Source organism: Diadema antillarum, unplaced genomic scaffold (genome assembly GCF_040938485.1).
Source record: "Diadema antillarum isolate AM-2024a unplaced genomic scaffold, OU_Dant_1.0 scf00000169, whole genome shotgun sequence".
NCBI lineage: Eukaryota > Metazoa > Echinodermata > Echinoidea > Diadematoida > Diadematidae > Diadema > Diadema antillarum.
In genome coordinates, this window is record NW_027271058.1 from 361,787 (window position 1) to 377,170 (window position 15,384).

General features: G+C 40.2%; 1 protein-coding gene across 1 annotated transcript; it reads left to right on the plus strand.

Annotated features, from left to right (window-relative positions):
• The first annotated feature begins 10,080 nt into the window (after positions 1-10,080).
• Positions 10,081-15,028, plus strand: LOC139722662 (zinc finger protein SNAI2-like). Its single transcript, XM_071633955.1, has 2 exons — positions 10,081-10,268; positions 13,070-15,028. Exons 1-2 carry the CDS (start codon positions 10,184-10,186, stop codon positions 13,927-13,929), a joined length of 945 nt encoding a protein of 314 aa, XP_071490056.1. The 5' UTR covers positions 10,081-10,183; the 3' UTR covers positions 13,930-15,028.
• Positions 15,029-15,384: the final 356 nt, after the last annotated feature.

The window sequence follows — 15,384 nt, forward strand, 5'->3', positions numbered from 1 at the left end:
CGCACGAACAACAAACAGGAACAGATTCAAGAGAATACAGGGAAAGAATAACAGTTTTGGTCTTTGCCTCATACACAGGTATCGTGACCGGTAATGTAGGGTTCTCACGATATTTTGTCCCCATACTCATATCCGAGTATCGTGTCTGCCTATGGTTTGTGCTACCTTGACTGCGCACGACCGACATTTGATTATATTTCTCGAATCAAAGATTTTCTACAATCGGATGATGGCATGACAAGTGCAATGTTAATCAACCGCTCGGTCAATGCCCTTATCATGTTGAAATTATAGCCTTTTCAATGGTTATACAGCTCGTTATTCCGAAGGCTCGTTATTCCGAAGGCTCTTTATTCCTAAGATTCGTTATGCCGAAGGTTCATTGTTCCGAATTTCTTTTTCGGATTATCTAATCTTTGGAATAACGAACCTTCGGAATAACGCCATAAATTTTCGGGTTAACGATCCCTTTTTCATTTCGGATTTACGAACTGCGAGGTATAGGGAATTTGCGTGTTTCGGATTAATGACCCTTCGGAATAGCGAACCTTCGGAATAACGAACAGCACCCTTCTCAATGCATGCTATAATATGTCTTCTGACGCAACATTAGTCATGAAAGCAGCATTTAGTAAATACATTGTAACTTCGTGATGATGAAATACTATTGGAGGAGTATGTCTTCTATATGTTTCGTCTAAAAGGTGCAATTATATAATTGGCTTCATAAGGAAACGAAACAGAAAACAGATTCAGGAAAAAAAACACCCCAATATGTTATGTTTTAATATGAATGTTTCATCAGGACGGGTAATGGACAAATTATAGTTATATCTGAGAATTTGTACTATAAAAACAGAAACAGTTTGATATGATGAACGTAAAGTTTTTGCATGAGAAAGCATAATGATAAAAATTAAAGATTACGTTCGTCCATAAGATTTAAATGACCTAATTTCGAACTGCCGCCGCGGCGCGCCGTCCTGAACAGTGATTTTCACAATGATGGTGTCTGAGACGCACAGTCTGCTGATTTCACCGAAAGAAAAAGAGAAAACGGCGTGTACAAAATTTCATTAAAATTGGACCGAAATAGGAGAGATTTATATGGAATTTCAAAATGTCATGCACTTTTCACAAAACACTGATCGGCCAATTTTAATGTCACTTAATGATGCAAAGCGGATGAGGTTATTATATGTCATTGCCTTCAAAAAAAAATAATGTCCCCCATTATTTATTAATAAACCTGTACACTAATTTCATTGTTCTTTTATGACATAAATAAGATAGACTACAGCCTTCGCATTTAATCATTCTACAATCATCAAAGATCCCTTTCATGTGTACCAACAAGTAGAACAGATGCCTATGACTCAGCAATTATTATGACTACTAAAGACGGGAATTCATTGGTACAAAATTATTTATGAGAAAAATATGAATGTTTATGCATGGACAAACAAATACGAATGCGGCAGGAAATGACGTCATCACACATATTTAGTTTGCTTAAAGGGGCATTCCAGACGATTTTCAAAATTTCACATCATGTAGTACATAAATCGACAGTTCCATGTATAGATTTGTGGAATTTATTGTGATCCTTGAGTAGAGAAACCAATACTCTGAAAATCTTGAACAAATTGCATTGTACAGTGTTGATGACATAGGAGCCTCACAGTCATATTTCAGAAATGTAGCAGTGTAATTCCATTATAATACTGCTTGCTTAACATTGTCACCTGCGTTGAATCTATGCACGCCTTCTTCTTTTGTTCTGCTTCCTTGAGCCCCAACTCATGCATTCTTATGGTGAGGCTGCCATGTCATTATCCTTGTTCATTGCAGTTTGTTGTAAATATTGTGAAAACATTCTTATTCCTCATCCCAATCACTTTGAATTCGGAAACTCTGTATAACTAATTCATAGTTGTTCAAATGTAAAAGTCTGGAAATCATCTGGAGGTCTCTTTTAAGAGATTGTAGTTGTCATTGTGCGTGTTAAATACGCAATAAGAACTGAACTACAAAGACAAAAGACTATACCATCCCATCTCGGCTGTATACTATTGGTAGGCATGCAGGGGCACTGTGCCCTATACTGACACGTGACGCTTAACATTTTTAGTTGTATTTTGCTGAGACGAAGGGGAAGGTACGGAAGCTTAAAAGTGCCAACCAGATGACGAGATAAGAAGACGAGAAGACAGGTTAAATACCGAGAAGCCGAGTTATTGCAACTCGGCAAGTCGACTTGTTTAGGTCAAGAAGACAAGAAGCCGATTTCTTGTAGCTCGGCAAGTCGACTTGCTTGGGACAAGAAGACAAGATGACAAGTTATTGCAACTCGGCAAGTCGACTTGTTTAGGTCAAGAAGACAAGAAGCCGATTTCTTGTAGCTCGGCAAGTCGACTTGTTTGGGACAAGAAGACATGATATCGAGTTGTTGAAACTCGGAATATCGACTTGCTTGGGACAAGAAGTCAAGATGACAAGTTGTTGAAACTCGGCAAGTCGACTTGCTTGGGACAAGAAGTCAAGATGACAAGTTGTTGAAACTCGGCAAGTCGACCTACTTGGGACAAGAAGTCAAGATGACAAGTTGTTGGATCTCGGCAAGTCGACTTGTTTGGGACAAGAAGACATGATAACGAGTTGTTGAAACTCGGAATGTCGATTTACTTGGGTCAAGAAGTCAAGATGACAAGTTGTTGAAACTCGGCAAGTCGACTTGTTTGGGACAAGAAGACATGATAACGAGTTATTGAAACTCGGAATGTCGACTTACTTAGGACAAGAAGTCAAGATGACAAGTTGTTGACTTCTTGTCCCAAACAAGTCGACATTCCGAGTTTCAACAACTCGTCATCATGTCTTCTTGTCCCAAACAAGTCGACTTGCCGAGTTTTATCAACTTGTCATCTTGTCTTCTTGTCCCAAGCAAGTCGACTTGCCGAGTTTTATCAACTTGTCATCTTGTCTTCTTGTCCCAAGCAAGTCGATATTCCGAGTTTCAACAACTCGATATCATGTCTTCTTGTCCCAAACAAATCGACTTGCCGAGCTACAAGAAATCGGCTTCTTGTCTTCTTGTCCCAAACAAGTCGACTTGCCGAGCTACAAGAAATCGGCTTCTTGTCTTCTTGTCCCAAACAAGTCGACTTGCCGAGTTTCAACAACTCGATATCATGTCTTCTTGTCCCAAACAAGTCGACTTGCCGAGCTACAAGAAATCGGCTTTTTGTCTTCTTGTCCCAAACAAGTCGACTTGCCGAGTTTCAACAACTCGTTATCATGTCTTCTTTCCCAAACAAGTCGACTTGCCGAGTTTCAACAACTTGTCATCTTGACTTCTTGTCCTAAACGAGTCGACTTGCCGAGTTTCAACAACTTGTCATCTTGACTTCTTGTCCCTAACGAGTCGACTTGCCGAGTTTCAACAACTCGTTATCATGTCTTCTTTCCCAAACAAGTCGACTTGCCGAGTTTCAACAACTTGTCATCTTGACTTCTTGTCCTAAACGAGTCGACTTGCCGAGTTTCAACAACTTGTCATCTTGACTTCTTGTCCCTAACGAGTCGACTTGCCGAGTTTCAACAACTTGTCATCTTGACTTCTTGTCCCAAGCAAGTCGACTTGCCGAGTTTCAACAACTTGTCATCTTGACTTCTTGTCCCAAGCAAGTCGACTTGCCGAGTTTTATCAACTTGTCATCTTGTCTTCTTGTCCCAAGCAAGTCGATATTCCGAGTTTCAACTACTCGATATCATGTCTTCTTGTCCCAAACAAGTCGACTTGCCGAGCTACAAGAAATCGGCTTCTTGTCTTCTTGTCCCAAACAAGTCGACTTGCCGAGTTTCAACAACTCGTTATCATGTCTTCTTGTCCCAAACAAGTCGACTTGCCGAGTTTCAACAACTTGTCATCTTGACTTCTTGTCCTAAACGAGTCGACTTGCCGAGTTTCAACAACTTGTCATCTTGACTTCTTGTCCCTAACGAGTTGACTTGCCGAGTTTCAACAACTTGTCATCTTGACTTCTTGTCCCAAGCAAGTCGACTTGCCGAGTTTTATCAACTTGTCATCTTGACTTCTTGTCCCAAGCAAGTCGACTTGCCGAGTTTCAACAACTCGTTATCATGTCTTCTTGTCCCAAGCAAGTCGATATTCCGAGTTTCAACAACTCGATATCATGTCTTCTTGTCCCAAACAAGTCGACTTGCCGAGCTACAAGAAATCGGCTTCTTGTCTTCTTGACCTAAACAAGTCGACTTGCCGAGTTGCAATAACTCGGCTTCTCGGTATTTAACCTGTCTTCTCGTCTTCTTATCTCGTCATCTGGTTGGCACTTTTAAGCTTCCGTAGGAAGGAGACAGACGGATTGACTTATAATGCACCTGTAATCTGGATTTAAAGGTGTTGTTTACCATTGGGAGCAGCGATTCAAAAAATATTCGAGTTATCGTATTAAAATTGACGCATTTGTGTAGGTCAGTTGTATCACAAAACATCCTACCATATAAAAAATTTGTATTAAAGCCGATAAGGAGATATCAGTATTTTCTCAATGAACCATAACTGAAGAAAGTTTAGTCCAGAAACAATCATTATAGCTATTGTTCACATTATTTAACAATAGTAAACATTGATTATACTGATCAACATTTTTTACATTGGTTATTTCTATCCCTAATTCACATTTTTAGAACTATTTTAAAGCACTAGAATAAGTGCTGTGTTTTGGTTTTATCTGCATATGGTAAATTATGTCTTTAAAGCAAAAACACATTAAAATGAAATAGAGAAACTAAGAAATCAATGACTTGATCTATCAGAGCTTTGTATAGCAGTAGCGTGTGATAAACTAGCGATGGCCTACCTGCCTTTGATATTCAATTTGCTTTTATTCCTGAAAAAAAAAACAACAACTATAAAGAATGCGATATGAAATACGGTTTCATTAGGTCTGCATCGATCGATGTTGCTGCGACAGGTGAAAGATAGAGAACAGTTAATGATATAGATGAAGTAACGATTTTGATACATGTATATGTACATAATATACATGCATACATAATTACATGTACAATCCATGTATTTCAGCGGAAGTACACAAAAAGTGCGACAGCGCTGAAAGCAAAGTAGGTTGAGTCAATGCGGGATATAGCAAGGTCAATGAACTTACAAACTTTGTAATAGCGCCATCAGCTCACGTAGACTCTCGTATTGAAGTATATCGTGCTTCCTTGTTTCAATAAAATGATATCTGTTTATTTGTTCTTTTACTTCTGTTCCAACGTCTGTATGTGTGTGTCATTGTTGCTTTTGTGGTAACTCTACAGCATAGATTTATAGCTAAATTTTACGTGGATAAATGTAGGCAGTAGTTTTGCTATTTTAACAACTTTAGAGAGCTTTAATACTATTATCAACTTGAGATGACGACGTGACAACACGACACAAATAATGTTGTTCCTATACATAATCGAAAATACGGCGTGTCCTTGGTCACTCTGAGCAGATATAAATCCCGATTGGGCTGTTGATTAAAAGTTTCCTCAAACTGACTGGATGTTGGCTTTGATAATTATCTCAGATTAACTCTCTGCAACCAGGTATGACAACAAAGGCTGATATGAGCGCACTTCTCTCGATTGACGCGGCGAGGGGTATATCTGAAGGTTAAATCGGAGAGACGGGAGAATGGCAGGTATAAGGATTTTGAGGCCGGAGCATTTTTGTCATGCTCCCCTCAGCTGCCCTTTCTCATCATAAGCCTCGATCGATGCCAAAAAACGCGGGCCTACAAACGGGGCAGAGCAGACAGCGAGACATGCACAGCGCGCCTCATCACTTTGCAATCGAAGCGCTCGTGACTCGTAATTTTGACACTTGACTCGAAGGGGTCTTGTCACCATCACTCACGATCGCGCGCGTCACGCAAACTTTGTCGTCCTGTGATTGGACGGATCGGCGGGATATGCACGGACGGACGGCTCGTTGCTCGTCTCTCTCACACGTAGGGATTTGGGGTGTCGCTTATTTTGGTCTAGATTTGGTCCAGGACCTCGTATACTATGCAGTTCTGCTTCTTCCACCTCAAACGCATTGATCTTGATTGACGGAAACCGCACCACGCCCAGGGCATTAGAGAAGATAATTGTCTCGATGTATCATAGAGGGATGAAACCCTTCGCTTGCTTCGTATTGGTGCTGACTAACAGATGCGACAGAAAAGCGTCATGTGCTTCAATTTGTCGCAATTAATTTGGATGTTCAATCTCCTGCGTGAGATCTATGGCTTCTCCCTTCCCTTCAACCCCCACCCTCCTCCATTATCTTCATGGAAAAGTTTCTGTACTGGTTTTTGTACGTGAAGAAAGAAAATGAGAAAAGGGATAAGAATACTAGGTAGGTCGATGGAACTATATTAAAATCCAATTCTGTTTATTTCAGTGGTGGCAGGGAAGTCACCTTGGATATCAATCTGGTTTTTTTTTTTTTTTTTTGTTCATTTCACAAGTCTGTAATCATGTCTTGAACTTACCTAATGAAAGGCAATTTGAAAAGAAAGGAAACATATTGAACAATAATAATAGTTCATTCGTACCTCCGTGAAGTACTCCCCCCCCCCCCCCACTATTAGTACGACACGATTCTATGGTTACAGTATACGAAGTTCATTGATCATTCCACTTTGGCGAGTTATTTATTTGTTTGCTTGTCTGTTTGTTTATTGAGGTCTAGTTCGATAGATTTGTTTGCGTTTGCATGCTGCTATGGCCTCACCAATAAACCTCAATAATTGGGACTTTAATCTCTCGATCTAAACAATTCAGTTTTACAGAAGGTTGCTCCAAGGCGAGCTGCCATGATATTAACTAAGGCAGCAACACAGTTGCCCTTTGGTCATCGTTAAAGACAATGTATGAAAAATCAATGTACTATAATCGTGTAGATGCATTAACCCATAGTATATAGGTCAACATAACGCAAATTAATCTTTTGCAACAGAATCAGCGTAAAGAATGTTAATCCACTGATATCTTCGCATCATATTCATTTCTCAAAATGGAGTCCAAAAAACATAGCGAATAGTAATGTTGATAAATAGGGGAAAACAGTGTCAATCTAGACAAGGATTACCACATACCACTGATTAGTGCTGAGATTTTTCAAAATGGTGGAATGGCAAATGGGCTAGACAAGAGAATTACCATTTTCCCCCTCTCTTGCCTTCTGTATAAGTTGGCCTGTATAATAGTATTTAAAGGCATTAGAAGTTAAAGATGGTGGTGAGTGGGAATAGGGAGAACGCGGGGTGCACGAGAATGACAAGACATCACCCTAACACCAAATTCAACAGGTTGAATGACCTGCTACTCGTTACCATGGCAGCATGAGATGAGATGGACGTGACGCGAATAGTCCCGACCGAGAGAAAGGAATATAATAGAGAGAAGGCATCAGACCAGGAGAGTGCACCGTGTCATCAGGGAGCGTGGAAAGAATCACAGAGGAGGCATGGGAATCGGGCGTGACGTGGGACTCAAGACGCAGGGATGCCCGCCCGATCAGGATGATGCGACCGTATCCATGCGAAACTGGAGCTGGAGACGGTGGAATCCCCATCGTCATCGCAGCGGTATGTAAACGACTCCCTGCGGGCACCGACCGGCCCGCCCACCGGGAGTGCCTCCGTACCCGTGCCCACCAAGAGTGCAAAAGTGTGAATCTTATGATATACGAATAGTCATCTTCATACATCTGGTTATAAAAAGATCTAGGGACTATACTCTTGTTATGATACCTGCAGGTTCTTTTGTTTCATTTTCATAGCTGGGCGATGAGTAATGTTGATGTTGGAATGTGAACCCAGTTTGAAATATGGAATGAGGAGCAGAGAGCTGGCCAAAGAAAGGCAGCTCACACCCTCCGATGAGGCAAACACAAACGCTTGAAGTTCTGTAGAAGTATAAGACGATTTCACGTTGCTATGACTACTCGGTGCCTCGTTCTCGTCACATCGGAATTAAAGAGAAATTGCATCGATGAATAGGTAATAGCCAACTAATTATTGTTGACAATGAGTCAATGATAATAACGATTAACATTATGACCAGATGACTGATTTTTCATCAGGAGTTAAAGCTGCACGTAACACAGGGAACAGAATGGAGATTGTGTCATAGAAATGAATTTTTAAAAAATTACAATGGGATGCAGATTACTTGGGGGTATGATGCAGGGAGCATTAACAAAGCCAACATTTCTTTTGCTGCAATTCATATTTTCATTGTATAAGTCAAATGTCGAGAAATATTTCCTTTATTTCAGACGGGCAGTTTCGGAGACATGCACAGATGAATTTTTTTCTCGTATAAGATTGATGGTAAAGCTCTTGCCAGATAAACAATGAATATAATCATATCATATATATTGTATATCAGTGACTCAAAAGAAAGAATAAGAAAACAACAACAACAAAAACAATAAATACACTATAAATGTAGAAGCTGCATGATGATGTCATCAGTTCACAAGTCTACTTACCATTAAGCAGCACATGATTTATTTTAGTATAAAATAGTAAGAATATAGGTTATGTATCATTTCATTTTGCAGCATGCTATGTCTTTTTGCAATAACCTTCTCGATGGCAACAAGGCTTCAAGGGGGTAATGGTTTGTCGTTCCTTAAAAGTAAGAAGAAAAAAGTCACACTTTCTGGTGGAAGTGTAACCAATGGGAGAGATGTGAGGTGATACAATTTTCAATAATAGCCTACATGGCCGCGACCGATATCGCTTTTCGGTTAAAAAAAGAAAGAAAAAGTGGCACTTAAAAATTACACAAGCTTGGTTTGCACTTTCGTCTAAAACATCAAGGTTTACTCTGTTCATTAACGTTATCTTGGATATTATAGAGTCCATTTGATTTTGTAACCCCCTTCCCCCAGCATAAAGGTTGGGGGGGGGGGGGTTAGGAAGGGTAGCACTCTTAAACCCCCACACGCACACATTAGAAAATTGACTCATTTATGGCTTCGCTTAGCACATAAACATTCTGTGCTCATATCAGTCATAAGTCCCCTGCATAATTTTTATTGTCGTGGTACTACAGTTTGCTGCGATCAAGCTGGTCTTCAAGATCTGACGAATCAAATGATGGCAATTTATTCCTCCCCCCTTTTTTTTCAAGTTAAGTGTTTAAAAAAAAGAAACGTAAATCAGGCAGCCTACTTCGTCGTAAAAGAAAGACGTCGCTGCCCAAAATGTCTTCGCTTTACATCGGACTTTCTTTGGTGTGATGGACATTGAAAATTTACACAAGACCGTTGCCAGAAAGAATCTGGTAAAGAATTACATCTTAACTCTTAGCATGTTCTTTTGCTTGTTTGTTTGTTTGTTTGTTGCTTGTTTATTGGCGATCCCCTTATTTTGTTGTTAGTCGCTCAAAATAGGTATTAGAGTTTCACTACGTCAATCTTATTTGTAAAGCACGACGTGCCAGCGAGTTTATTGAAATCATATACTAGTACATGCACTCCGAGAATGTAAAAGTCTATTGCGGTCATATTTTCGCACTGAGCTGAGTGACTGGTTCGAGACGAAGACTCGGATCCTTTAACCGACGAAAGGGTTTCTGCGTACACCCTGCACACAGCCAAAAGAAGCCAGCTCGCCCTCAAAAGCACAGTACACCTGCTGTTCAGTCCTACACACAGACAGTGTGCGCGCTTCGAATAGTGTTACAGTTTGTACGCTAACGCATTTGGCAAACTCCGCGGAATCGTGAACGCCCATTGGTTGATTAACTCTCAATGAGTTCTCGATCAACCACTTGATTGGTCATTTCCTTTACGCTTCTTAGCATACGCAGCGAACTACCTTGTCAATGCACTTGTTGTCACGTCATATAAAATTGAACGTGTATATTAGCGGGGCACGTACATTTCTGTTTACTTGATAGTAGCTGATCATACAGCGACGTTGATCACTATACTGTGAATCAATCAAGGAAGTTATTGACTTGTAAAAGATCTCTCCGCACTCCGTGACGTTCAGTGAACGCTCTTCCTCGTTTCACAAAAAAGTCTGGATTGTATTTGTAGTTTGTAATAATTCTTCAGTAGCTCTGAATACATTTTGATCTGGTTTTGCGAAGTGACATTGCCGACATGCCACGTTCTTTTCTTGTGAAAAAGAATGCGAAGCAAACCGCCTCGGGTCTGAGAAAACTGCAACATGGAATCGCCAGAACAGGTGAGCTCACAACTTCATCACCGTTGGTATCCGAAGCAAGACTGTCCTGTCTTGCCTGTAGTCTTATGAGAGTCATTTGTGTGTCGAAGAGAGGCGGCATTTAACTGTTTAAGACCTTTGAATAGAGAAAAGAAGAAGAAGAAGAAGAAGACAATTGTTGTATTATTTTGCCCCATATTCTTTTAATGTGATCTGTAGTTTGTATAGTATCTAGACCGTGGTGGGTTGGGGGCGATGTTGTCAACTCCCAGACCCCCCCCCCCTTTTTTTTCTTTTCTTTTTTGGTCCAACCGTCCTTATAGGTGCCCACATACAGGAATGTGAAGGTTTAATATTCCAATACAGTGATGCACAACAACATTCCACCTGCTCGATTCTGCTGAAAAGCTACGTGCACAGACGCTCGAATGTAGAAACTATATCATTCATAAAACTTGCTTCCATAAAATTTTATAAATCATGGTAGACGTCTAGACTAGACAGACTTATTTTTTTGCTCTCATTTGATGAGGGTTTTTTTTTTCGACAACTTTGAAAAATTCTTCTCGCGTATCAAACTCTAAATGTGGAGTCTGACGTTTTCAATCTATAGATGTACCAGTTTGAAATTCTGTATCAATAGGTTGAGATCCATAAATGGATTAGGGGTCCTAACAATGGATAAGTTGTCATCGAAATAACTAAATAGTAAAAACACGGTGAGCTCAAATTAAACCTGACTCAGGTGTTCATGTTTAGGTTCAAACTAAAACGTTTGTTAGACAGTGGAACAACAACAACAACAACCAGAAACTGCTAACAAGAAACTGCAACAGCAGCTGCAAATAAGCTCTGATTGTTTAGTCGATGTGATCCTACTTACGGAGGGTTTGATTGTAGTTTAGACTCTGCAACATATCTGCAACATATCTGCAACAATAACATTTAATATTATTCATGATCGTATCATGTCTCCGGCAAAAATGTGATTGATTCCCGCTTTATTCACAAGTGCTCCCATTGCTGACTGTTACATACTTTTAATATCCCTCATTTGTTACCAGAATTAGGGATAAAAATGACAACGTCCCAATATCAAACGTAAAGAAAAAAAATCAAGGGATAGCTATCCTCACCCACCGTTTAAAGAGCAAACGTGTATGAGCCTAGTGCAACAGGTTAAACGGTGTTGTGGTCAAAATTCAGCACGTTATACCGTACTTGAATTTCCTTTGACTTCTGTTTAACAAACATAATCGGACACCAGTCGCTTTCGTTCCTGATACAAATAACAAACCAGTTGCAAAATGATCACAGTCATTGATAATCGATTGTCTGAGAATTAATTGAATAATTTCTTTTCCTCATGAGAAGCAATTTCATTTTAACAGTGATACGTAACTATAGAATAGAATACTATGAGTACTTATTCTTAGCCAGATCCTATTCGAGGTTAAGGCATTCATCATCATTGTTTATTTACTATCCGTTTATCTATTTGTTAATGTATTTATAATGTATGTAGGCTCCTATTTGTGCATCTATCTATCCATACATACGATACATCCATGTATTTTTAGGGTTTGTACAGTAAGAGAGAAAGTCAAATATGCTGAGTTCATTCAGCTCTATAATTGTATTCCATTCTTAGTGTGATTCTGCCAGCTAGGTTTATATGTCGTTATGAACGTGAGTTTTAACTGTCTTTGAACAAAAGAGTTGTAGTCAGCTTTGACTGAGGATTGCTCGCCTTTAATACCTAGAAATGATCTCGACTCATTTCGCTTGCCGGAGCCTGGTTGGAGAACGATTAAGGCATTTTTCTTTCTTTTCTTCTTCTTCTTTATTTCAATTTACATTTACAGTAATGCCATATTTGTGTGCTTCTGTGCTTCTGTGCTTCTGTGCATCTTTATTTGTGTTTATGTTTATTTGTTTATATTACTTTGTACATATTTCTGTCATGTCTGTCCTGTTTTAAAGTACTTAATATTTTACTTGTATTATCAAAAAGTCGAAGGCTTTGCGTCGATTGCATGAGTTGTCCACAGTGTACAAGCACTGCTTATTAGTATACCCCTCATTTTCTTTTTTCTTTTCTTTTTTTGACTCGGAACATAATTTATTTACATAAACAAAAAATTTGGTTTAAAAACTATGACATGCTTTCACTTTTTTTTTTATACTTCAACTTTTTATACTGCGGTCAACCTATGTGCACGTGCTCAAGCTCATTTGTAATTCTCTTATACCTTGTTTTGTGGTAGAAAGATTTATTGAATTGAATCGAAAAATTACGAAAGTTCCTGTTCTTAGCCTTCAACCTAAAGCAGTTGAATGATTGTAAGATAATTAATACGATGTTAAGATCATTAGAATCGGACGACCCACATTCGTTAAGTGCACCTGAAATTGGAGTGAATTGTTAACCTGTAAGAACATGACTTCGAACAAGTCGTGTCAAGTGCTAATTCTCAGGCTTTGATTTTGTGATAGATATTGATGTAAATTTAGTGACACACTTCTTTCTAGGACATGATATAAGATATAAAGAAGACACATATTAAAGACACATCCCGTTGCTGTAGCTATCGGGAGTTTACGAGTTGTTTAGATCTGTTAGACACAGTTTAGTCACAATGCTAGATTGTAATTTGCCGACAGAGGAGATAATAATCTCTTGCTCAGAAATGCCAATCATACACTTCGAATTTGCCCAGACATTCCATGTAGTGTTCACATGTTTGTTTTATTTTCTTATATGTATCTTATAATGTAGATATCTAATCTCTTGCCATCCTTTTTCACTTATTCATTTACAGCATACGATCCTGAAATGGCGGCTGCAGCATTCACAGAGATGGCCGTCACCGCCCCGGTAGCCATACCTCAGCCCGTCGTCCACAAGCCCGAGCCGCTGCAAGCTATCCCCAACCCTACGGCGTACTGGAGGCACCATCACCGCCAGAACCTGCTCTACGCAAAGTCCATTTCTCCCTTCGAAGGCGAGACATTCCCGCACCTGCACAAGGGCTACAGCCCGCCCCCACCGTTCTCGCAACCACTGCACGCTCACTTACCGCAGCAGTCCCTTCATCACCTCCTCACGCCTACCCCTATCATCGAGGACGAGAATCGGCTGCTTCCACCCCTTCATCTGCATCCTCACCAGCCATCCGCTGCTAAACCCGAGCTAAAAGAGAGCGCAAAGAGGAGGCGAAGTCCCAAGACAGGTGAAGACAGCACCAAGTACCACTGCCCGGACTGCGGGAAAGAGTACTCCACGTTCGGTGGGCTTAGCAAGCACAGGCAGCTACACTGCGACGCGCAGAACAAGAAGACATTTAACTGCAAATACTGCGACAAGGAGTACATGTCGCTCGGGGCGCTCAAAATGCACATCAGGACACACACCTTGCCATGCAAGTGCAAATACTGCGGGAAGGCTTTCTCGCGACCCTGGCTGCTCCAGGGACATATCCGCACGCACACAGGTGAGAAGCCGTTCCGGTGCCAGCACTGTCAGCGGGCATTCGCCGACCGCTCCAACCTCCGCGCGCACCTGCAGACCCACTCAGAAGTGAAGAAGTACAGCTGCAAGGCGTGCGGAAAGACCTTTTCCAGGATGTCGCTTCTGAACAAGCACGAGGAATCTGGTTGCGTCATTTCAAACAGCGACTGAGACTGACACTGTGCCTCTTGAACTCCTGATGTCACAGAATGTGAAATCTGGAAACTTTGGAAACACTCCCAAGTTTCAGACATTGAAATAATACCAACCACTTGTTTAATTACAGTTATTATTCGATATTTAATCAGATAATTTATTGAAACAGATTCATCTTGCCAGTTTTTTGTTTGGTTCTTTGTTTTAAAAAGCAAACAAACGAAAATTGTGATGTTGATTGGCGTTAGTTTACCTCTATGGTATGAGAGAAAACAGTACCATTAGAAAGGAGATTTCATTGTCATCGAGCTGCATTTATTTTTGTTTGCTGCTAGATCTGGTTTTTAAATATTGCAATATTTACAGCAGTTCTTGAAATACTGTTCTCATAGTTAGGAGTAAAGTAGAAATGCTATCATGGCATGGGGTCCCGAACGAGCATTGTAGCCATCAATACATTCCTAACACAGAAAAATGATAAAATGGGTCGAGTCCCTTCACACTTTTCATTAGCGAGTTGTAGATAGATCTGCGACGCTAATTCTACGACGCAGGTATCGGGCTAAAGAATGTTGTTCTGCACATGCGCGAGACAAATATTCAAATTGTGCAAACTGGGAAGAGGCGCGTCATAACCAGATGTATGTCGACGATGTAAACCTCGCTAATGTCAGGCCTACCTCAACAGATGAAATTTCTTGGACGTAAAGTATCAAAACATACGGAAAAGGAAAGAGAAATGTTCTGCATTTAAAGAATTTTCGTGTATTCTATTAGAGTCAGTGATTGTCGGCAAAGCGTATTAGGTCACATGAGTACACATTGTTTGTAATCGCTCAAATTTGTTACAATGAGCATCGAAGTTTCCGCCATTGTCAAATCAGCGATGTCCTTAATTCTCAATGGGTGTGCTAATGGGTGAAAACCAGATTGTAGTATAAAGTGCTGAAAAAGAAAGAGAGAAAGGACAAAAAGAATTGTAAGTTTGAAACGAGGACTACAGAAAATCAGACGACCCGCCGTTGCTCGATGAATATGAGGAAAGAGGCGTGGCAGTGAGCATAAGCCGAACAAAGAGGGCGCTATTTCAAAAATTTGAACAGGATGTTACCCCCTCCCCCCCCCCCCCACGTTTCCTCTTCGTTGTTGGAACGTTGTACGGTTAGCATTTGTATCACATTCCACAATCTTCTGATATATCTGAGTTCACATGGCAGTGTTGAATTTTAGACATTTGAACAGCACGCGATTTTGTTTTGTGTCATTCGTGGTGCGACTCTTCTGCTGCACAATACTATTCGCATTGATGTTGGTGTTGAGGAAACTCACTGCAATTTCATATCGTTTGTAAGGACGAGTCTCACTTTTACTTGTTCTATTATGAAAAAAAAAGGCTGTTCCATGTTGAAGATATAGTTTAAAAAAAAAGAATAATTTCCTCCTCAAGAATAGTAGTTTTCCACCAATTCA